The 22,790-nt window shown below is 44.5% G+C and overlaps 1 protein-coding gene across 1 annotated transcript in view; it reads left to right on the top strand.

Moving 5' to 3' along the window:
* Positions 1-645: 645 nt before the first annotated feature.
* Positions 646-22,790, top strand: part of myo15b (myosin XVB) — a 322,763-nt gene continuing 300,618 nt past the window's right edge. The window contains exons 1-4 of the mRNA XM_080209162.1: positions 646-3,800; positions 4,759-4,809; positions 14,308-14,371; positions 17,876-17,985. Of these exons, the coding sequence (XP_080065288.1) occupies positions 646-3,800; positions 4,759-4,809; positions 14,308-14,371; positions 17,876-17,985 (3,380 nt within the window). The remainder of the gene's footprint in view (positions 3,801-4,758; positions 4,810-14,307; positions 14,372-17,875; positions 17,986-22,790) is intronic.

Below are 22,790 nucleotides of genomic sequence, written 5' to 3'. Positions count from 1 at the left end.
GAAACCCACGCAAACACGGGGAGAATGTGCAGACTCTGCACAGACAGTGACCCAAGCTGGGATTCGAAGCTGGGCCCCTACTGCTAACCATTATGCCACCATGCCACCCAGTAGTTAGTATTAATCTTCAAAAAGAGGGAACTCATATATACCTGATATTAGGAGAAGGGGAGAGAACTCAATATTAGCAGACAGATGTGGGGCAGAGGGAAGTGGGGGGCCTCAGTGCTCCTCAATATTAGGAGATAGGACGGGGGCAGTTGCAGTCGTTTCCATCCCCCGCCCCCCCCCGAACAGTATCAGAAGATGGAGGAAAAACCCACTCTCCCCAACATTAGATGTTGGAGGTGGTCCCAGTTCTTGTTAGAGATATTGTTCAGCTTCGGATCTTGTCTAAATGGTCCTTCCCTCTACCTGACCTGCTCTGATACCAGGCCAGGAAATAAGTGCTGGACTGCTCCTGTGTCTCTATGCATGTATGCAAACCAAAAAAGGAGTGCAGTATAATTGCAGTCCCACTTATTGTGTTTATTAGGTTTTTTTGTAAACTTTTCCTGTGATAACTGTGAGATTCCCATCCCTCTCTTGTTTTGGATTTTTTCTCCAGGTGCATTAAGATTTAAAAGCAGCACCATTCCTGTGAACATGCCAAAATCCTCCCCGCAGAGGAAAACAACTCGTGGAGCCCAGGGTACAGAGCAGGGACAGACACGGAAAGCCATAATCTCTAAGATAGATTCCAAACAGACTGACCAAAAGGGAGAATCCAAGCCCAGAAGAGCAGGTCGTTCCCACACTGACCATGGAAAGCAGAGGTCAGGAGTCAAGCACTCGGGACAGCTTCAGGAAGAACACGAGCACCAAGGGAATGAAGAACACAAGTGTAAACTGGAGGATGGGAGGGTGAACAGGCCTAATTCCACTGACAAACAGAGCAGAGAGAAGGAGCAGATATTAGGGAGAGGAGGGAGGGAGAAGTCAGCGGGGAGAGCAGGGAACAAGAAACCAAAGGAAATTAAAGGAAAGAGGAAGGAACAGCCAGAAAAGACAAGAGAAACTCAAAAAATAAACCTAAAGGAATTTAAAACCAGGGAGAAAAAAATCATTGAGAAGAAAGGAAAAGAGAGGCTGAAACCTGGGAGAACAAAGATTAGTGAAGATGAGTTGGAGAAGAGTGATGGAGGAGAAGTCAGTAAGACAGAGGACGATAACATCAGTCCATCAACAGGAAAGGGAAATAAAGTCAGGAGAAATGGAAATAAGGGAAAGAAATTCCAGACATTTAATGAAGTAAATGATTCTAGCAAGTTTGGTGTTAAAGAGGAGGTCAGGACAAGAACAAAGAGCAAAGGAGTCTCTAATGCAAGACCAGTAGGCAGAACTGGAAGAAGCAGAAACAGGATCAACAAAAATTTCAGTGATGAAGACAGTGAGAGCTTAGAGGAATCCAGTAAGAAACAAAATAACAATGAAGAAAGTACCAGCAGTGAGGGTTCAGTAACTGACTTGGAGGATGGTGAGACCAGCTCCAGGAGGCATATACACCAAAGGAAAGTTAGGAGGGAAGATAGTGACCAAAGTGCTGAGAGTGAGGGTGCAGAGGAAGAAGGAGACAAGAGAGAGACTGGAGATGAAAAGACAGGGAAGGAGGGAATAACTGACAAAACAATAACTACAGAAAAAGACGGAAGCAGTAGGGAGGAGGACAGTGAAGAAAATGACTCAGTGACTAATGAGAGAGGAAGCCAAAGCAAGCTGCACAGCTGTATTCTCAGTCAAAACCCAAAAGCTAGTGTTGGAAGTGATGGTGAAGGACAGGAGGATGAGCACAGAGACAGTGATAAAGAGGGTGATAATAAAGAGAAAAATCCCCAAAAACCGGGGCAATCGCTGAGGGTAGCTGAGTGTCAGGCGGGTGGCACAGAGGAAATTCTCAAGAGAACCTTACAGACGAATGTGAAAAAGAAGCTTTTAATGGGTGTGAAAGTCAAAGCTAAAGGGGAAAGTAAGGGAGCAGGTCAAACAGAGACTAAGCAGGAGTCTAAAACCAGAGAAAAGTTTGCAAAGGTCCAAGTTCAACAGAGATATCAGTCTCGAATGCATGAAGCAATGAAGAGAAACACTGCAGCGAAGCAATTCACCATACAAAGTGATCATCCTGGTGATGAGCAGAACCTGGAGCAGTCACCTGATGTGAAAACCATCCCTTCCCTCAATGTTCTCTCATACCAGTCGCATCTCATCCACTCTTTTAAGACTAAAAGCAGAGACATCAAAGCAAGCTCAAAACAGCCTCTTACATCAGCAACAGCAAAGGATGGCTTGGCAAAGCTGGTGAAAGTAGCTGTCAAGGTTGATGAAGCCCAACAAGGTGTTTCAACCCAGGAGAAATCTACACATCAAACTTTGGAGAAAGAGAGATGCCAGCAGAGCAATTCAGCTGATAGTTCTGATGCAGAAGGTCACCTTGATGAAGATCAGACACCCTCTCCACAGGAGCTGAAGGCTCTGGTTTGTCAGAGAAAGATTGCAAAGGTTGTAGGGAAAGTAAAACTTGCGTCGATGAGGAAACATAAAACTCAGATGCTGAAGGCAGAGCAGAACACATCAGTGGCAGATGTTATTGAACCTGAAAATGGGAGCCCCAGGACAGAGGAGAATTCTTGCCAGCGGTTTGCTGCTATCCGTAGGGTCACTGGATGGATCTGCCGCCAGATCCCCAAGATCCTGAAATCCAGATCCAAGTTAGTCACCGTCACCAACGTGATTGGTACCACTGAGTGGTTGTCAAAGACATTGAGCATGAGGAGGAAGAACAGACTTGGGAAGCCTAGTGGCTTCAGGAGGCGCATGGCAATTAGGCTTGCTAGCACAGCCGGACAGGTCAGCCAGAAAGGCCACTGCCCTGGTATCACCAATACAGACTTGAAGGTGGAGGAAGGAGGAGCTTGTCAGTTATTAGAGGACAACAACACCACCCCCAGCAGCATGGGGTATGCTGAAGCAACGGCTTCCGATGAAGCGGAGCTTGTTCCAGAAATTGAAGTCAATGGACAGAGCAAACATCATCCGAGTGAGGACCAGAGTGAAGTTGAGAAGTTCAGTAACAGTGATGCAAAATGCGCAATTGTGCTTCCACGAGTCCACCAGCTAGTGAAATCAAAAGCAACTGTGTTAGCCAGTTGTAGAAGCGAAAGGTCTCGTGGTGAAACACCGCAGCCCTATAAAGCAGCAGCACCTGCTCAGCCAGGCTATGTGCATGTGGATGTTGGGAAGCCTCAGAGAGCACCTAATGACAAACCTCATACATTAAGTGACATCACGCAGTCAAATTCAGAGAGAAAGCCTTCGAAACAGCAACCAAAAGATGCCACGATATGGAGGACCAAGAATATTTCTCAATGCCGGGATACAGTCACCAGTCCCAGGCTGGTGAATAAGCTGCTGAGAAAAGATCAGGAGAAAAGAAAAACAACCCTTCCAGATCCAAATCCACCCCCCCCATCCCATCTGAGAACACATCCTCAGCAACAGGTCACACGTGCCCATGACACTGAGTATTTTCAGGATATGAATGAGATTCACTGGGCACAGAGGGGGCATTTCAATAATGAACATTTAACCTGGTTGGATTCAGAAACCTTGCTTCCTCATCCGACAGTTGAGAACCTGAGCAAATGGACAATGTACAAAGAGCAGGACATCACCAGAACACCCAAAAGGACAGGGGTTTGGGAATCTGAGGACACTGTCGAAGACATTCTCGAGAAAGACTTCAAATATAAACAGGTACCAATCCAGTAGAGATTCTATCTAATCAGTCTCTCTTTTGTTAAACTGAATTAATGGCTAAATAACCAATGAAAAATATTTATTCACTCTTAGAAATCACAACACTGAGACATGAGCACACAATCCAGGCTGACACTCCATGCAGTTCTGAAGCCCCATCTGTCCCTCAGCTGGACAGGCAAGATCCCCTGGCACTATTTCAAAGAAAGTCAGAAGAGTCCTCCCCAGTGTCATGACCAATATTTATCCCTTATCTAGCATAATTTTAATAGATTATCTGCTCATTATCATATTACTGTTTCAGGGATTTTGCTGTATCCAAATTTGCTACCACATTTGCAACATTATAATAGTGACAACACTTCATAAGTGCTTAGATAAAAGCAAAATACTGCTGACGCTGGAATTTGAAACAAAAACAGAAAATGCAAGAAAATCTCAGCAGGTCTGACAGCATCTGTTGGGAGAGAATAGAGCCAGTGTTGAGTCTGGATGACTCTTCGTCACTGGAGATCAGCAATGTTCACCAGCTGTGGAGGTGAATGTTCTTTCCTTAACCTCTGCCAGAAAAGCATGTTAATTGGTCAAGATCTCATCATGTCTGTGGGATCTTGCTGTGTCTAAATTGTTTGCTGTATTAGCCAGCGGAAAACATTTCTTGAATGTAGAAATACCTCATGGTGATCTGCTTTGTAGGTTTGTTTTGCAAGATGTGATAATGCATCATGCAATATGACTCTTCTTTTCTCCCTGTTCAGATCTCTCCTCACTTCTGATTTCTGTCCACTTGCTTTTCTCTGTCTCCCTTCTTCACCTTCCCTGCCCATCTTCCCCATTTCCAGCAACTACAAATGCTCAAACATTTATTATAATTTTGAGGGAAGTTTTCAACATTTAATTTTTTGATGTTCAGATTAGTGCAATGATTTGAAGTGTCCAATATTCTCTATTTCAGCCAACCATCAGCAAAAATCACAGCCTCGAGACCGAAGAGGTGGACGATCTATCCAACCTTGAGTAAGATACTAACAAAGTTCATTTCGTTGGTTTCATGAAGTGTGAGGAGGGAAGTGAGAAACTTCAAGAGGACATAGGCTGGCGGACTGGTGTACACATGGCTGACAAAGAAGTGAGAGGTGCTACATTTTGGTAGAAAGATTGTGGAAAGGCAATCTAAACTAAAGGACACAAGTGTAAATGTGGTGCAGGAGCAGAAGGACCTGGAGGTGCACAAATCATTGAATGTGGCAGAGCAAGTTGTGGGAGCAGCTAATTCAGACAAGTGGGATCCTGGATTTTATCAATAAAGACACAGAGTAAACACTCAGAAAGGTCCTGGGGAGAAACTGCTTTGGCCCAGCTGGAGCAGTGTGTCCAATTTCAGGCACCATATGCTTTTAGGAAGAATGTGAAAGCTTTTGAGAGGGTGCAAAAAGGATTTACAAAAATAGTTCCAGAGATGAGGGACTTCAGTTAGGGAATAGATTGGTGAAACTGAGTCTGTTCTCTTTATCACAGATTCATTGAACCGTTACATTGCAGAAGGAGGCCATTCAGCCCATCGAGCCTGCACTGACAACAATCCCACCCAGATCCTAACCCCATAACCCCATGTATTTATCCTGCTAATCCCCTGATACTTAAGGGGGATTAGCAGGGTATCCTGGCTGATCAACCTAACCCAAGCACCTTGGAATGTGGGAGGAAACTGAGCACCCAGAGGAAACCCATGCAGACATGGGGAGAACATGCAGAATCTACACAGACAGTGACCCAAAGTCGGGACTGAACCCGGGTGCTTGGCCCTGTGAGGCAGCAGTGCTACCCACTGTGCCACCTCTTTAGATAAAAGGAAGAGAAAATTTGGTTTTGAATGGTCTGGACAGAGTAGTCATGATGTGGAGATGCTGGCGTTGGACTGGGGTAAACACAGTAAGAAGTCTGATAACACCAGGTTTAAGTCCAACCGATTTATTTGATAGTAAACTCACAAGCTTTCGAGGTTACCCCCTTCGTCAGGTGAACTGATGATTCACCTGACAAAGAGGTTAATCTTGAAAGCTTGTGAGTTTACTATCAAGTAAATCGGTTGGACTTAAACCTGGTGTTGTCAGACTTCTTACTGGACAGAGTAGACAGGGAGGAATTCTTCTCATTGACAGAAGGGTCAAGAGCTAGAGGATTCTAAGAGCATAAGAACATAAGAAACAGGAGCAGGAGTAGGCCATCTAGCCCTTCGAGCCTGCCCTGCCATTCAATAAGATCATGGCTGATCTGAAGTGGATCAGTTCCACTTTCCCGCTTTCTTCCCATAACCCTTAATTCCCTTGTCTATCAGAAACCTATCTACCCATGACTTAAATATATTCAGCGAGGCAGCCTCCACCACTTCAACGGGCAGAGAATTCCAGAGATTCATCACCCTTTGAGTGAAGAAGTTCCTCCTCAACTCTGATCTAAACTGCCACCCCCCTTATCTTGAGGCTGTGTCCTCTAGTCCTGCTATCCTTTCTCAGCAGGAAGAATCTCTGGAAGCGGGAAGATTCTGATTTAAGATGATTGATGTAAGAACCAGCAGTGACATAAGGAAAAAGATGTTTACACCACAAGTGGTTAGGATCTGGCATGTACTGTCTGAGAGTGCGGTGGAGACAAACTTAATTGTGCCTTTCAAAAGAAAATTGGTTTATCATCTGATGAAACAATATTTGCGGGCTGCAAGGAAAACACAAGGGTGTGAGATGAGCTGAACATGTCTTACAGAGAATTAACATGGATGTAACAGGCTGATGGCCTCCTCCTTCTCTGCAACCAATTTATGATTCTATAATTTCATTGTAATTCTAGGAGTTCCACAGCTTGGGTGTAATCTTCCCAATAAAATTCTAAGTGTTATAGAGGCCTAAAAACCAGAGTGTTTCACTCCGTTTTTTTGGGTGAGCTACCCTGTGCAACCTTCCCACGTTCTGTCAATTTTTTTGGCAGTCGGGAGATTCATGGCAATGGTGGGAGGACAGTGGGGAAGGTGGGGCGGTGGAGCCGGTGATGCCTTAGCAGAACGCTCGGGTGTCATTGTGCAGGCACCCTGGTCTCCCAGTGCCCATAGAGCTCTCCAGCCCAATGGACACTGCCTAACCTTCCCCTGACTGTCTGGGGGCATCAGTAGTCTCTGATTCCCCCTGCATGGCCAAGGAGCCTGGACCCTGTTGGTGGGGGCCATAGGTGATTCTCATCAGCGAGAGGTCTCATCGACGGGGGCTGGTGGGGGGAGAATCCTGAAGGGCGAAAATGGCCATGCCAGCCCCATTTATGTCATGGTAATCATGACATTCATATTTTAATTGACTGCATGAAGCTGATTCCATTGGCAAAGCAGGGCTGGGAAGATGGCATTTGGGTGTGAAGTGGATTTTCAAGCTCGCCGATTGATCAGTGCAATGGGTCAGTTAGAACGTGCCCATGAGTATGAGCTGGTGTTATGACAGTGTACTGTGATGTTTCAATGGGTACGGCACTTATCTAGTGAATGTGATAGTGTTAGTGTGACAGTATTACCATGTTAGTGAGTGTAATAGTATCATCGTGTTTGATAAGAGTCTGATACGTTATCCAGTTGCAGTGAGGCTGATATAGTTACGGTAAATATCATTTTGTAACAACCTCTCAGTTAAAGCTGGCTGCACCATTGCAAGTTGATGGCAGGTATGGTGTGCATAAAGACACAAAGGCAGGAAGGTCCTGAAGACAAAGGAAGGAGGAGGCGGGTGGAAGACACAAAGGATGCCGGGAGCACAGTGGGGATGAAAATGTGAGGGGGGAGGGGATGGAAAGCACAAAGAGGGGGGAGCACACAAAAGTTGAGGGGATTGAGCTATGAGGAGAGGCTGAATAAACTAGGCTTGTACTCGTTAGAGTTTAGAAGAATGAGGGGAGATCTCATTGAGACGTATAAGATGATGAATGGGATGGATAGGATAGAGGTGGAGAGACTCTTCCCGCTCAAAAAAGACAGTAGGACTAGGGGGCACAGCCTCAAGATAAAGGGGAGGCGGTTTAGAACGGAGTTGAGGAGGAATTTCTTCACTCAAAGGGTGGTGAATCTCTGGAATTCTCTGCCCGTTGAAGTGGTGGAGGCTGCCTCGCTAAATATTTTTAAGAAGCGGGTTGATGGGTTCTTGATAAGAGAGGGGATTAAGGGTTATGGGGAGAGGGCGGGAAAGTGGAACTGAGCCACGACAGATCAGCCATGATCTTATTGAATGGCGGGGCAGGCTCGAAGGGCTAGATGGCCTACTCCTGCTCCTATTTCTTATGTTCTTATGTTCTTAAAAGGGCACAGGGTGGAAGAAATGAAGAGGGACATCTGGCTGAGAAGAACGGGAGATCTGAATGAGAAGTGGAGTGAGGGGGAAGGGATAGCAGGGGCAGAGTGTTTCAGAAGGAACGCTGATTGAGTCAATGTTGAAATCCTGGGGAGAGAAAGGCGGGTGATAGGAAGAGATGGTGATTGTGAGGAGATTGTGAGTGTGAGAGGGGGAAGTGGGATATGGTAGCACCAGAGGGTATACATCCGGGAGCAGGGGAATCATCGAGGGAGACAAAGATGGTGATAAGGATTACAGGAGCCGGGAGGATCTGAATGAGTGTAAGAATGGTTACATGTGGGGAGGAAAGGCAGGTTCAGATTGACAGTGATAGGTTCAAGGGTAATGGGGGAAGCTCAAGGGTTAACTAAGGGGGAGGGAAGGTAACATTTGGAGGGTTGATGATAATGAGGGAAGTTGGTAGGTGACAGGAGGAGGGGAAAAGGTATATTCACCATCCTGAGATAGGCAGCTCAACACCAAAGCATTGTTCTCGATGGCCAATCACTAATCATTGAGGTGAGGAGAGGGTCTTCTTGGGTGGGATGGTCAGCACAACTGGACAACTAAATGGAAACTTTAAAAACCACGTGGATACTGGGCACACAGATGGATGGCAGCCAAGTCACAACTACAAACTTCCATCCTCACTGATCTGCCTGATTCATTAGTCAGAGGAGCAGACAGCTGTTTCTGCAGCTGGAGACATGACTCCAGGATAGTGAGCTGCCTCCCTGTGCCAGGATCATGGATGTCATTGAATGGTTGCAGGGCACCGGAAAGGGGAAAATGATGAGTTAGAGACCGTGGTTCATGTTGGTACCAACGGCGTGGGCAAACTGAAGGATGAGGTCTTATAGCAAGAATTCAGAGAGCTAGGCAGTACGTGAAAAAGCAGGACCTCAAAGGGTTGGAATCTCTGGGTTACTCCTGGTACCACATTCTCGCAAGTAATAGAAATAGGAAAATAGTGTACATGATTGAATGGCTCATGAGTTGGTGGGGGAGGGAGTGTTTTAGATTCCTGGATCACTGGGACCATTTCTGGGGAATGTGGGACATGTACAAATGGGACAGTCTGCACCTGAACGTTGGGGCCAACATCCTTGTAGGTAGCAAACAAAAACAGAAAATGCTGGAAAATCTCAGCAGTTCTGACAGCATCTGTGGAGAGAGAATAGAGCCAACGTTTCAGGTCTGGATGATCCTTTGTCAGACCTTGTGGATAGATTTGCTAGTGCTATTGGGAGGAGTTCAAACTAGTCTGGCAAGGGTGGGGGACACAGAACACATCATGCTATAGTAAAGGAAACAAATCAAAGTGAGTTCATCTACATAGAAACATAGTACAGCACAGTACAGGCCCTTCGGCCCTTGATGTTGTGCTGAGCTTTGTCCGAAACTAAGATCAAGCTATCCCACTCCCTAACATTCCGGTGTGCTCCATGTGCCTATCCAATAACTGCTTGAAAGTTCCTAAAGTGTCCGACTCCACTATCACAGCCGGCAGTCTATTCCACACCCCAACCACTCTCTGAGGAAAGAACCTACCTCGGACATCCCTCCTATATCTCCCACCATGAACCTTATAGTTATTCCCCCTAGTAGCAGCTACATCCACCCGAGGAAATAGAATCTGAACATCCACTTTTATCACCTTATAAACCTACATTGAGTGTTAAGAGAGTAAGGCAAGGCTGGATGGTCTTTACTTTAGTGCCAGGAGTGTAATAGGTAAGACTGATGAGTCAAAGGTATGGATTGACACATGGAAGTGTGATATCATGGTTGAGGGAAGGGCAGGACAGAAGAGAAGTTCAAGGACAGAAGAGAAGTTGAAGAGAGCACATTAAATAGTAAAGGCAGTGTCAGTAATCCTAGTACCAGACAGATCAGGCAAAAGCAAAACAGAGAGCAAGGGAAGTCCAGATCAAACTGCATTTATTTCAATGCAAGTGGCCTGACGGGCAAGGCAGATGAACTCAGGGCATGAATGGGTACGGGGGACTGGGATATTATAGCAATTACTGAAACATGGCTAAGGGAAGGACAGGACTGGCAGCTCAATGTTCTAGGGGACAGATGCTATAGGAAAGATAGAACAGGAGGTAAGAGAGGAGGGACAGTAGCACTTTTGATTAGGAAAAGCATCGCAGTAGTGCTGAGAGGGGATATATCCAAATGTTTGCCCACTGAATCTATATGGGTAGAACTGAGAAATAAGAAGGGGAAAATCACTTTGAAAGGATTGTACTATAGGCCCCCAAATAGTCAATGGGAAATTGAGGAGCAAATATGTAAGGAGATTACAGATAGATCCAAGTAAATGGTTGGAGATTTTAACTTTCCCAACGTTGACTGGGATAACCATAGTATTACAGGTTTGGATGGAGAGAAATTTGTGCATGTATTCAGGAGGAATTTCTCATTCACTATGTGGATGGCCCTGTTGGGAAATAAGGAAGGAATTGGGACTAGCTTAGTGGGTAAAAACAAAAGGGCGGCATGGACAAGTTGAGCTGAAGGGCCTGTTTCTATAATATGACTCTATGATTCTATGATAGGAAACTCATTCTGGAGTATAGGATCTTTATACGAGACAGAGGAGGGGTAAAAAGGTGTTGCACTATTAATTAAGGAATCAATTATTGCAATAAGGAGGAACGATATCTTGGAAGGGTTTTCAAACAAGGCTTTGTGAGTAGAATTTAGGATTATAAAGGGGGCAGCTACATTGCTGGGAGTGTATTATAGGTCCCCAAAGAGTCAGCGGGAAATAGAGCACACATAGAGATCTCACTGAGTTGTACAAGAATAATAATCGGGTATTATACGAGGCAATTTCAACTTCCCAACGTAAATTAAGATAATCACAGTGTAAAGGATTTAAGGAAGGGAGGGGGTGGGGGTGTGGGGAATTGATTTCTTGAAATTTATTCAGGGGAGTTTTTGTATCAAGATGTAGAAAGTCTAATAAGGGATGATGCAGTGCTGGATCTGGGGAATGAAACCGGACAAGTGTTCAATGTGGCAGTGGAGGAGCATTTTAACAATAGTGATCACAACATGGTACCGTTCAAATTCCTAATCTTTATTTAGGCTTACTATTTATTGCCCATATGCAGTTACTATCCTGTTTACCTCCTATTCATGTCTCTATTAAGGTATGTCTGAAGGTTGCAGACATACCTGCTCCCACCATCTGCACTAGTAGTGAATTCCAGGCAACCCTACCTTCTTTGCGAGAAACCTCCTCCACACATCAACCCCTAAAATTTCTCCCTCTCACCTCGCATTTGATCTTTCCACCCTGAAAAAAAGTCCCTGACTATATCAGAGACCATATCTATGCCTCTCATAATTTTCTAGCTATCTACCAGGTTGCCCTTCAGTTTCCATCTTTTCAATAAAATCAATCCAATTTTATCCAACCATTCTTCATATCTAAAACCCTCCAGATGAGGCAAGATCCTAGTAAACCTTATTTTCACTCTCTCCAAAGTTTCCACATCCTTCTGGTAGTGTGTCGATCAGAACTGTGTGCAATATTCCAAATGCTGCCTAACTAAAGGTCGGTACAGCTGTAACATAATTTGCCAACTTTTAAACTCAATGCCCTGGCCTATGAAGGCAAGCATGGCACACGTCTTCTTCACCACCTTATTCACCTGTGTTTCCACTTTCAGGGGTCCATGGACCTGAACACCCAGATCCCTCTATATGTTCATGCTCCTAAGGATGTTGCCATATATACTGTATAATTCGCATCTGAATTTGATCTTCCAAAATATATCACCTTGCATTTGTCCTGATTAAACTCCATCTGCCATTTCTCTGCCCAAATCTGCAATCTGTCTATATCACGCTGTATCCTTAGACAATCCTCATTCCTATCAGTGTTGGGTCCTTTAATATTTGTTACATACATAAATGATATAGATGACAATGTGGGGGGAATGATAAGTTTGCAGATAACACCAAGTTTGGTAGAGTGGTTAATAGTGAAGAAGAAAGTCATAGGTTACAGGAAGATATAGATGGGTTGGTTAGATAGGCAAGCAGTGGCAGATGGCATTTAACCTTGATAAATGTGAGGTGATGCACTTTGGAAAAGAAACAAGACAATGAAGTATTTAATGAGTGCAAGGTCACTAGGAATCTAGTGGAACAGATGGATCTTGGGGTAAATATTCACAAATCTAGAATTAATGGGTATCAGGGCAAACTCTCCGCTGGTTGGAGTCATACCTGGTACATAGGGAGATGGTTGTGGTTGTGAAGGGTCGATCATGTCAGCTCCAGGACATCTCTGCAGGAGCCCCTCAGAGTAGTGTCCTACACCCAACAATCTTTAGTAGCTTCATCGATGACCTTCCCTCCATCATAAGGTCAGAAGGGGGATGTTCACCAATGATTGCACAATGTTCAGCACCATTCGTGATTCCTCAGACACTGAAGAAGTCCATGTTTAAACGCAACAAGATCTGGACAATACCCAGGCTTGGGCTGACAAGTGGAAGTAACATTCCCACCATACAAATGCCAGGCTATGACCATTACCAATAAGAAACACACTAATCACCGCTCTTTGACATTCAATGGTGTAACCATCACTGAATTCCCCCACTGTCAACATCCTTGGGATTACCATTGACCAGAAACTTATCTGGACTCACCACATAAACACAGAGGCTAGGAATGCTGCAGTGAGTAACTCACCTCCTGACTCCCCAAAGGCTATCCATCGTCTACAAGGCATAAGTCAGGAGTGTGAAGGAATACTCCCCATTTGCCTGGATGGGTGCAGCTCCAACAACACTCAAGAAGCTTCACATCATCCAGGACAAAGCAACCTGATTGATTGGCAGCACATTTACAAACATTCAATCCCTCCCCCACCGACACTCAGTAGCAGCAGTGTGTACTATCGACAAGGTGCACTGCAGCAATTCACCAAAGATCCTTAGACAGCAATATCCAAACCCACAACCATTTCTATCAAGAAGGACATAGACAGCAGATAAATGGGAACACCATCACCTGCAAGGTCCCCTCCAAGTCACTCACGGTCCTGACCTGGAAACATATGATTGTTCCTTTGTAGTCGTTGAGTCAAAATCCTGGAATTCCCTCCCTTATGGATTGTGGACATGGATTGCAGCGATTCAAGAAGGCAGTTCACCAGCACCTTCTCAAGGGCAACTAGGGATGGGCAATAAATGCTGGCCAGCCAGTGATGCCCATGTTCCATGAATGAATAAAGTAGATCCCTGAAGGCAGCAGAGCAGGTAAATAGGATAGTTAAGAAGGCATGTGCAACACTTGCTTCTATCAGTTGTGGCATAGAGTATAAGAGAAAGGAGGTAATATTAGTGTTGTCCACAACATTGGTTAGGCCATAGCTGGAGTATGGTGTTCAGTTCTGATCACCTCATTATAGGAAGGATGTGATGGTACCAGAGTGGTTACAGAGGAGATTCACCAGGGTGTTGCCTGGGATGGAGCATTTGAGCTATAAAGAGAGATTGGATAGGCTTGGATTGTTTTCTTTAGAGCAGAGAAGGCTGTGTGGGTCATGATTGAGGTGTATAAGATTCTCAGCGGTATGGACAGGGTGAATAGGAAGCAGCTGTTCCCCTTGGTTGAGGGGTCAATCACAAGGGGGCATAGTTTTAGGGTGAGAAGCAGGAGATTCAGAGGGGATTTGAGAAAAAATATCACTCAGAGGGTAATCCGGAATGCACTGCCTGGGAAAATATTGGAAGCCGGAAACATTAACCTTTAAAAAGGTATTTGGATGAGCACTTGAAAATCATAATGTTCAAGGACATGGGAGATGTGTGGAAAATGGGATTAATGCGACTTTAGTGGTAATTATTGTTGATATAGACTCGATGGGCCAAAGGGCCTTTTCTGCATTGTATGATTCTATGACTATGAGAGTCAGTGCTGTGAAGTTAAGATTTAAAATTTGGATCATTCTAGGGGTAAGATGTGAGGAAGAATCAAGGTCAGAGTTCTCATGTTCCAGTGTAAAGATCCACCAATTGACTGTCTTTGATTTCTGCTCTGAAGTTTGTTATCGGGTTATTGCTGTGAGCAGCTGGTGACATCTGCACTGTAACTAAATATCTTTTTATTTGATTTGTAGGGAGGTATGTGAAAGCTCAGTGTTGCTGAGTCTGAAGAGGAGATTCCACAGAGACATTATTTATGTAAGAGCTGGTTTTATCCTTTAAAAGGAAGCTGATCAGTAATTTTTACATCAGTCTTTGTTCTATATACTTGCATTATATTATGTCATTCAGAATGGTGCCCTTTCCTCACACTCACAAACATCACACCTTTTTCAATAGTGTATTTAACAAATCACTTCATTATATCTGTGCAACTTATTCTTGAATCATTGAGAATGAATTTCTTGTGCAGATGCATGTTTGTGACTATATAAATGATTGTATGTGAGTAACTGTGGGAATGAGGAGATAGATGAATGCAGTGTTCAGGGGAGTAATGGAAGTGAACATCAGATGTCAGCTGTGGCTCAATTGGTCGCCTATCTGAACCGTAAGTTTCCAGTTTCAAATCCCACTTCAGGGTCTGAGGCCAGAAATCAAAGTTGACCCTTGAGTGCAGTACAGAGGGAGCATTATGCTGTTGGAGTTGTTATCTTTTGGCTGAGGTGTTAAACAGAGGTCCATCTGCCTGTCTGGGTAGATGTAATCAATCCCATGTATTGTTCTAAAGAAGAGCAGGGGACATCATACAAATCAAACATATGATTTAGGAACAGTAGATGACTCGGCCTCTCGAGCTGCCCCATCATTCAATAAGATCACAGCAGATCGGATTAATCCTCAACCCTACATTCCTAACCTTCCCCCAATAACCTTTCAACCCCCCCGCCTTGTTAATCAAGAATCTACCCATCTCACACAAGAACTCAAAATAGAAGCAGGAGTCGGCCCCCAGGCCCTTTAAGCCTGCCCCGCCATTCAATAACATCATGGCTGATCCAAGTCGGCCTCAGCTCCTTCCCTGTGCCATATCCCCACAGTCCTCTATTCCTCGATCTATCAAATATTTATCCACCTCCACTTTAAATACTTCCAATGATCCAGCCTCCATTACGTTTTGTGGTAGAGAATTTCAGAGATATGCTGCCATTCTGCGAGAAGCAATTGCAGTCTCAAAAATATTCATTCTGCTTCCACCATCTTGAGGGAGAGAGTTCCAAAGACTCACTATGAGAAAAAAAACTCTTTGCAACTGTGTTTTAAATGGGGAACCCCTTTTAAACAGTGACCAAGTTCTAGATTCTCCCACAAGCAGAAATATCTCGCTACATCCACTTTGTCGAAACCCCTCAGGATGTTGAACTTGTCCTAAACCCATCCTGTCCAACCTTTCCTCAAAGGACAACCTGCCCCATCCTTCATGATATGAATTTAGTAAACTTTCTCTGAACTACTTCCAACACATTTACGTCCTTTAATGAGGAGACCAGTCTCTGTACGCAATACTCACCCATGCTCTCTACAACTGAAGCATAACTTCCCAACTTTTGTAATCAATTCCCCTTACAATAAACAATAGCATTCTGTTGGCTTTCCTAATTACTTGCTGTACCTGTATATCAGCCTTTTGTGATTCATGCGCTAGATTCTCTGCACCTCAGAGCTATCTCTTAAACAACATTGCAGTTAACAGATTATAGAACATAGAACATAGAACACTACAGCACAAACAGGCCCTTCGGCCCACAAGTTGCGCTGATCATATCCATACCTACCAGGCCATAGAATTATCTGTAACTCCCAATCCCATTAAATCCCACATTCTCATCCAGAAGTCTTTTAAAAGACCCCAGCGAGTTTGCCTCTACTACCACCGACGGCAGCCGATTCCACTCACTCACCACCTTCTGAGTGAAAAACTTACCCCGACATCTCCTCTGTACCTGCTCCCCAGCACCTTAAACCTGTGTCCTCTCGTAGCGACCATTTCAGCCCTGGGAAATAGCCTCTGGGAATCCACCCTATCTATTCCTCTCAACATTTTATAAACCTCTATCAGGTCGCCTCTCAACCTTCGTCTCTCCAGGGAGAAGAGCCCTAGCTCCCTTAACCTATCTTCATAAGGCATGCCTCCCAATCCAGGCAACATCCTTGTGAATCTCCTCTGCACCCTCTCAATAGCTTCCACATCCTTCTTGTAGTGAGGCGACCAGAACTGCGCACAGTACTCCAAGTGGGGTCTGACAAGGGTTTTGTAAAGTTGCAGCATTACCTCCCGACTCCTAAACTCAATCCCTCGATTAATGAAGGCCAGTACACCATACGCCTTCTTGACCATTATCTGGTCATTATATTGCTAATATTCTAAAACAAATGTTGGCGGAACACAGATGTTCGTCTGTGTTGCTGTCACAACCAAAACAGAAACGAATATGATAAAAGTAAAATACTGCAGGGACTGGAATCTGAAACAATCGCAGAAAATGCTGGAAAATCTCAGCAGGTCTGACAGCATCAGTGGAGAGAATAGAGCTAACGTTTTGAGCCTGGATGATCCTTTGTTAGAGCAGAAATGAATATGTGTGTACATGAGATTAAGAGTCAATTAGTGATGAATAAGTGACGATGCAAGAGTACATATGTAAATATTGGTGTGTGATGTTTTGTAATTGAGGTTATGAATGAAGCTGAACACCGGAATGGTCAGTAAATAGTTCTGCTTATGAATTGAATGTTGGTGAACAGTTAATTAACTAAGTAGTTGATGGTCATGAATGTTTCCCTAAAGAACAGCTGCAGTCATGTCACGAAGCCGTGATGATTGACCTTTAACAACCACATTCTTCTGTATCAGGAGGATATTCCTTCATCTTCAATTTTCTAAGGCTCCTTTCCGTGAGGGTGGTGTGGTGGTGGTAGGAGAGGTGGGGAGTGGTGGGAAGAGGGTTGCAGGGCTTACTTCAGGGTAAGGGTTATATTGTGGGGGGTTATATTGAGAGAGGGGGTTTATTTCACGGTGAGGGTTATATTGAGGAGGGGTTTGTTTTAGGGTGAGGGTTAAACTGAGGGAGTTATATTGAGGGTGGGGGTTTATTTCACGGTGAGGATTATATTGAGGAGGGGTTTGTTTTAGGGTGAGGGTTGTATTGAGGGAGGGGGTTTATTTCAGGGTAAGGGTTATATTGAGGGCGGGGGTTTATTTCAAGGTGAGTGTTGTATTGTGGGGGGTTATATTGAGAGAGGTTCTTTCATGGTGAAGGTTATATTGAGGAAGGGTTTGTTTCAAGGTGAGGGTTATAGTGAGGGGGGTTATTTTGATTTGATTTATTATTGTCATATGTATTAGGATGCAGTGAAAAATATTGTTTCTTGAGCGCTATATAATCAAATCATACTGTTCATAGAGTACATAGGGGAGAAGGAAAGGAGAAGGTGCAAAATATAGTGTTACAGTCATACCTAGGGTGTAGAGAAAAGTCAGCTTAATATATGGCAGGTCCATTCTAAAGTCTGACGGCATCAGGGAAGAAGCTGTTCTTGAGTCAGTTGGTACGTGATCTCAGACTTTTGTATCTTTTTCCCAGTGGAAGAGAGACTGAGGGCGAGGATATTTTATATTGAGGTGAGATTTAATACAGTGTGAGGGTTATATCTGTAATATGATGTCAATTGTTTTGATTCCTTCCTCAATTTCACTTACAGACTTATATTGGGAACGTTTTGGTTTCTGTGAACCCCTACAAACAGGTCGGGATGTACTCCAGAGAAAGAATGAGACAGTACAGGAGGCGAGAGCTCTCCAAAAACCCCCCGTAAGTATCTTCCTTGTTCAACATATGTTCTTATGTTCTTATGTGAGGATGGTCTCAGAGAAAACAACTTCCTCGGGAGAAAGAAAAGTCAAAAACTGGCCTGTGACTCAGCTGCAAAAATGCTCCCCCTTTCAATGGGGACGCAATCCAATATGCCATCGGGAATGAAAGATTTTTTCAGGAGGACGCACCAGCCCAGGCCAACAGGAAATTAAGGATAGTTTAAATGAAAAGAAATGTTGTACAGTTGTGCAAATAATAGCGGTGGCCAGAAAATTGGGAAGGTTTTAGAGACCAGCAAATGATTGGGGCGGCACGGTGGCATAGTGGTTAGCACTGCTGCCTCACGGCACCAGGAACCTGGATTCAATTCCGGTCTCGGGCGACTGTGTGGAGTTTGCACATTCTCCCCATGTCTGTGTGTGTTTCCTCTGGGTGCTCTGGTTTCCTCCCACAGTAAGAAATCTCACAACACCAGGATATAGTCCAACAAGTTTATTTGATAGTAAACCCCTAGCTTTTGAGTTTTGCCCCTTCGTCAGGTGAGTGGAGAGTTCTGGTCACAAACAGAGCATATAAAAGCACACACAGTTTACAGAATACTGGTTAGAATGCGAGTCTTTACAGCTAATCAAGTCTTAAAGGTGCAGACAATGTGAATGGAGATAGCATTAAGCATAGTTTAAAGAGATGTGTATTGTCTCTAGACAGGACAGTAAGTGAGACACAATAAGCATCCCAAAAATAGCAGAAAATCAAGAGGCAAAGGTGAGGGTGAAATCACAATCACTGGAGAAAAAGTTGTGAAAATTAATGGGACTGTAGTCTAATAAGTTTTACAATCTCACGGAGACCAGCAATTTTTGAAAAGAAATTCAAACTCCCAGTTATCAACTGAATATGCCAGGCAATTTCACATTTTAAACAAAACTTTGATTGTTCAAGAGTTAAACAAACTAAGCTTTGCTAATGTGACACTAGATTTCATAAATATTTATACTCTACACTCAAAAATCTCAACAGAATTACTTTCATTTTCACCCAAAAATTCACTTACATTTGATGGGATCTTGGGGGCTCCTTCACTGCTCCCGGACCAAAGGTGTGCCATAGCTTTCAGGAATTCACTTTGATTTTCCTCGCTGACACTGTTCTTGCTATTCTGCATGGTAAAGAATCATAGAACCCTACAGTGCAGAAAGAGGCCCTTTGGCCCATCGAGTCTGCACCGAACACGATCCCACCCAGACCCTACCCCCCATATTATACCCACTAACCTAGACACTAAGGGGCAATTTCTTAGCATGGCCAATCAACCTAATCCTCACATCTTTGGACTGTGGGAGGAAACCGGAGTACCCAGAGGAAACCCATGCAGACACGAGGAGAATGTGCAAACTCCACACAGACAGTGACCCAAGCCGGGAATCGAACCCAGGACCCTGGAGCTGTGAAGCAGCAGTGCCAACCACTGTGCTACCATGCCACCTTAGGGTTTCTTGGGGTTCTGATACCAAGAGTCTGTAATACAATAAGGTAGTTGAAGTGTGGGGTAACATTCGGCAGCTGGAGTTTATTTGAGAAACTGTGAGATATCCACTTTGGCGGGAGCAATAGAAAAATAGAATATTATTCAAGCCTTGAGCTAGACAGATTTTTGACCTCCAAGGGTGTCAAAGTTAAAGGGACAGGCAAAAATGTGGAGTTAAGTTCATAATCTGAGCAGCAATGATCTTACTTATAGTGGAGCAGGTTTGAGGGGCAGAGTTACCTACTCCTTTCCTGTTTCATATGATTTAACGTTAGAGAAGAAAAACAAGATGCACCAAGAAGAGATGAGTTATAAAGCAATAGAGTTTTGTAGCACGGAAAGAGGCCCTTCGACCCATCAACCCCCATCTATTTTAATCCCATTTTCCAGTACTTGGTCTGTAATCTTGTATGCTACGGCATTTCAAATGCTCATCTAAAAACTTAAATGAGGGGAGCGCTCAGGCTGAAGGTTTGAGATGTGTCTAATTTAATGCTAGGAGTGTTCTGAACAAAGTGGATGAGCTTAGAGCGTGGATCGCTGCTTAGAAATGTGATGTTGTGGCCATTACAGAGACTTGGATGTCTCAGGGACAGGACTGGTCCCTTCAAGTGCCAGGTTTCGGATGTTTTAAGAGGGACAGAGAGGGAGGCAAAAGAGGTGGGGGAGTGGCACTGTTGATCAGAGATAGTGTCATGGCTGCAGAAAAGATGGACGCCATGGAGGGATTGTCTATGGAGTCTCTGTGCGTGGAAGTTCAGAACAGGAAGGGGTCGATAACTTTACTGGATGTTTTCTATAGGCTGCCCAATAGTAACAGGGATGTTGAGGAGCAGATTGGGAAACAGATCCTGGAGAGATGTAACAATAACGGAGTTGTCGCGATGGGAGACTTGAATTTCCCAAATATTGATTGGAACCTCCCTAGGTAAAGGGTTTGAATGGGGAGGAGTTTGTTAGGTGTGTTCAGGAGGGTTTCCTGACACAGTACGTGGATAAGCCTACATGAGGAGAGGCTGTACTTGATCTGGTATTGGGTAATGAACCTGGACAGGTGTTGAATCTCTCAGTGGGAGACCATTTTGGGGATAGTGATCATAATTCTATCTCCTTTACGATAGCATTGGAGAGGGATAGGATCAGACAAGCTAGGAAAGTGTTTACCTGGAGTAAAGGGAAATATGAAGCCATCAGGCAGGAAATTAAAGGCATAAACTGGAAGGAGGTTTTCTTGGGGAAATGTACAGAATAAGGCTTATTGAGAAAGTGAGGGGACATGGGATCCAAGGGGACGTTGTTCTGTGGATCCAGAACTGGCTTACCCGCAGAAGGCAGAGAGTGGTTGTCAATGGGTCTTTTTCTACATGGAGGTCGGTCACCATTGGAGTGCCCCAGGGATCTGTTCTGGGACCTCTGCTCCTTGTGATTTTTATAAATAACCTGGATGAGGAAGTGGAGGAATGGGTTGGTAAGTTTGCCAATGACATGAAGGTTGGAGGTGTTATGGATAGTTTGCAGGGATGTCAGAAGTTGCAACGAGACATAGATAGGATGCTAGACTGGGCGGAGAAGTGGCAGATGGATTCAACCTGGATAAGTGTGTGGTAGTTCATTTTGGAGGTCCAGTGGGATGAAGGAATATAATATTAAGGGTAAGACTCTTAGCAGTGTGGAAGATCAGAAGGATCTTGGGGTCCAGGTTCATAGGATTCTCAAATTGGCTTTGCAGGTGGAGGATGTGGTCAAGAAGGCGTATAGAACATAGAACATAGAACATTACAGCGCAGAACAGGCCCTTCGGCCCACGATGTTGCGCCAACCAGTTACAAAACAATGACCCACTAACCTAAACCAATCCCTTTTCGTCCATAAACCTATCCACGGATCTCTTAAACGCCCCCAAACTAGGTGCATTTACAATTGCAGCAGGCAGGGCATTCCAATCCCTCACCACCCTCTGGGTAAGAACCTACCCCTGACATCCGTCCTATAACTACCCCCCCTTAATTTAAAGCCATGCCCCCTCGTGCTAGATTTCTCCATCAGAGGAAAAAGGCTATCACTATCCACCCTATCTAAACATCTAATCATCTTATATGTTTCAATAAGATCCCCTCTTAGCCGCCTTCTTTCCAGCGAAAACAACCCCAAATCCCTCAGCCTCTCCTCATAGGACCTCCCCTCCATACCAGGCAACATCCTGGTAAACCTCCTCTGCACCCTCTCCAAAGCCTCCACATCCTTCCTGTAATGTGGGGACCAGAACTGCACACAGTACTCCAAGTGCGGCCGCACCAGAGTTGTGTACAGTTGCAACATAACGCTGCGACTCCTAAATTCAATCCCCCTACCAATGAACGCCAAGACACCGTATGCCTTCTTAACAACCTTATCTACTTGATTCCCAACTTTCAGGGATCTATGTACACATACACCTAGATCCCTCTGCTCATCCACACTATTCAAAGTCCTCCCGTTAGCCCTATACTCGACACATCTGTTATTCCTACCAAAGTGAATTACCTCACACTTCTCCGCATTAAACTCCATCCGCCACCTCTCGGCCCAGCTCTGCAACCTGTCTAAGTCTTCCTGCAAACTATGACACCCTTCCTCACTATCTACCACACCTCCGACTTTGGTGTCATCAGCAAATTTACTAATCTACCCAACTATACCCTCATCCAGATCATTAATAAAAATTACAAACAGCAGTGGCCCCAAAACAGATCCCTGAGGCACACCACTCGTAACCGAACTCCATGACGAATATTCACCATCAACCACCACCCTCTGTCTCCTATGCGCTAGCCAATTCCTGATCCAATTCCCTAGATCACCCCCAATCCCATACATCTGCATTTTCTGCAGAAGCCTACCATGGTGAACCTTATCAAACGCCTTACTAAAATCCATATACACCACGTCCACTGCCTTACCCCCATCCACCTCTTTGGTCACTTTCTCAAAAAACTCAATAAGGTTAGTAAGGCACGACCTACCCGCCACAAAACCATGCTGACTATCTCCAATCAATTCATTACACTCCAAATAACTATAAATCCTATCCCTAATAATTTTTTCTAAAACCTTGCCCACAACAGAAGTGAGACTCACTGGTCTATAATTCCCGGGGAAGTCTCTGTTCCCCTTCTTAAACAATGGGACAACATTCGCTAACCTCCAATCTTCCGGTACTATACCAGAGGCCAACAACGACCTGAAGATCAGAGCCAGAGGCTCTGCAATCACTTCTCTTGCCTCCCAGAGAATC

This window comes from Carcharhinus amblyrhynchos, chromosome 21, assembly GCF_965287045.1.
Source record: "Carcharhinus amblyrhynchos chromosome 21, sCarAmb.v2.hapA, whole genome shotgun sequence".
Taxonomy (NCBI): domain Eukaryota; kingdom Metazoa; phylum Chordata; class Chondrichthyes; order Carcharhiniformes; family Carcharhinidae; genus Carcharhinus; species Carcharhinus amblyrhynchos.
Note: the sequence above shows the minus strand (reverse complement) of the source record. Positions and strands in the feature narration are given on the sequence as shown.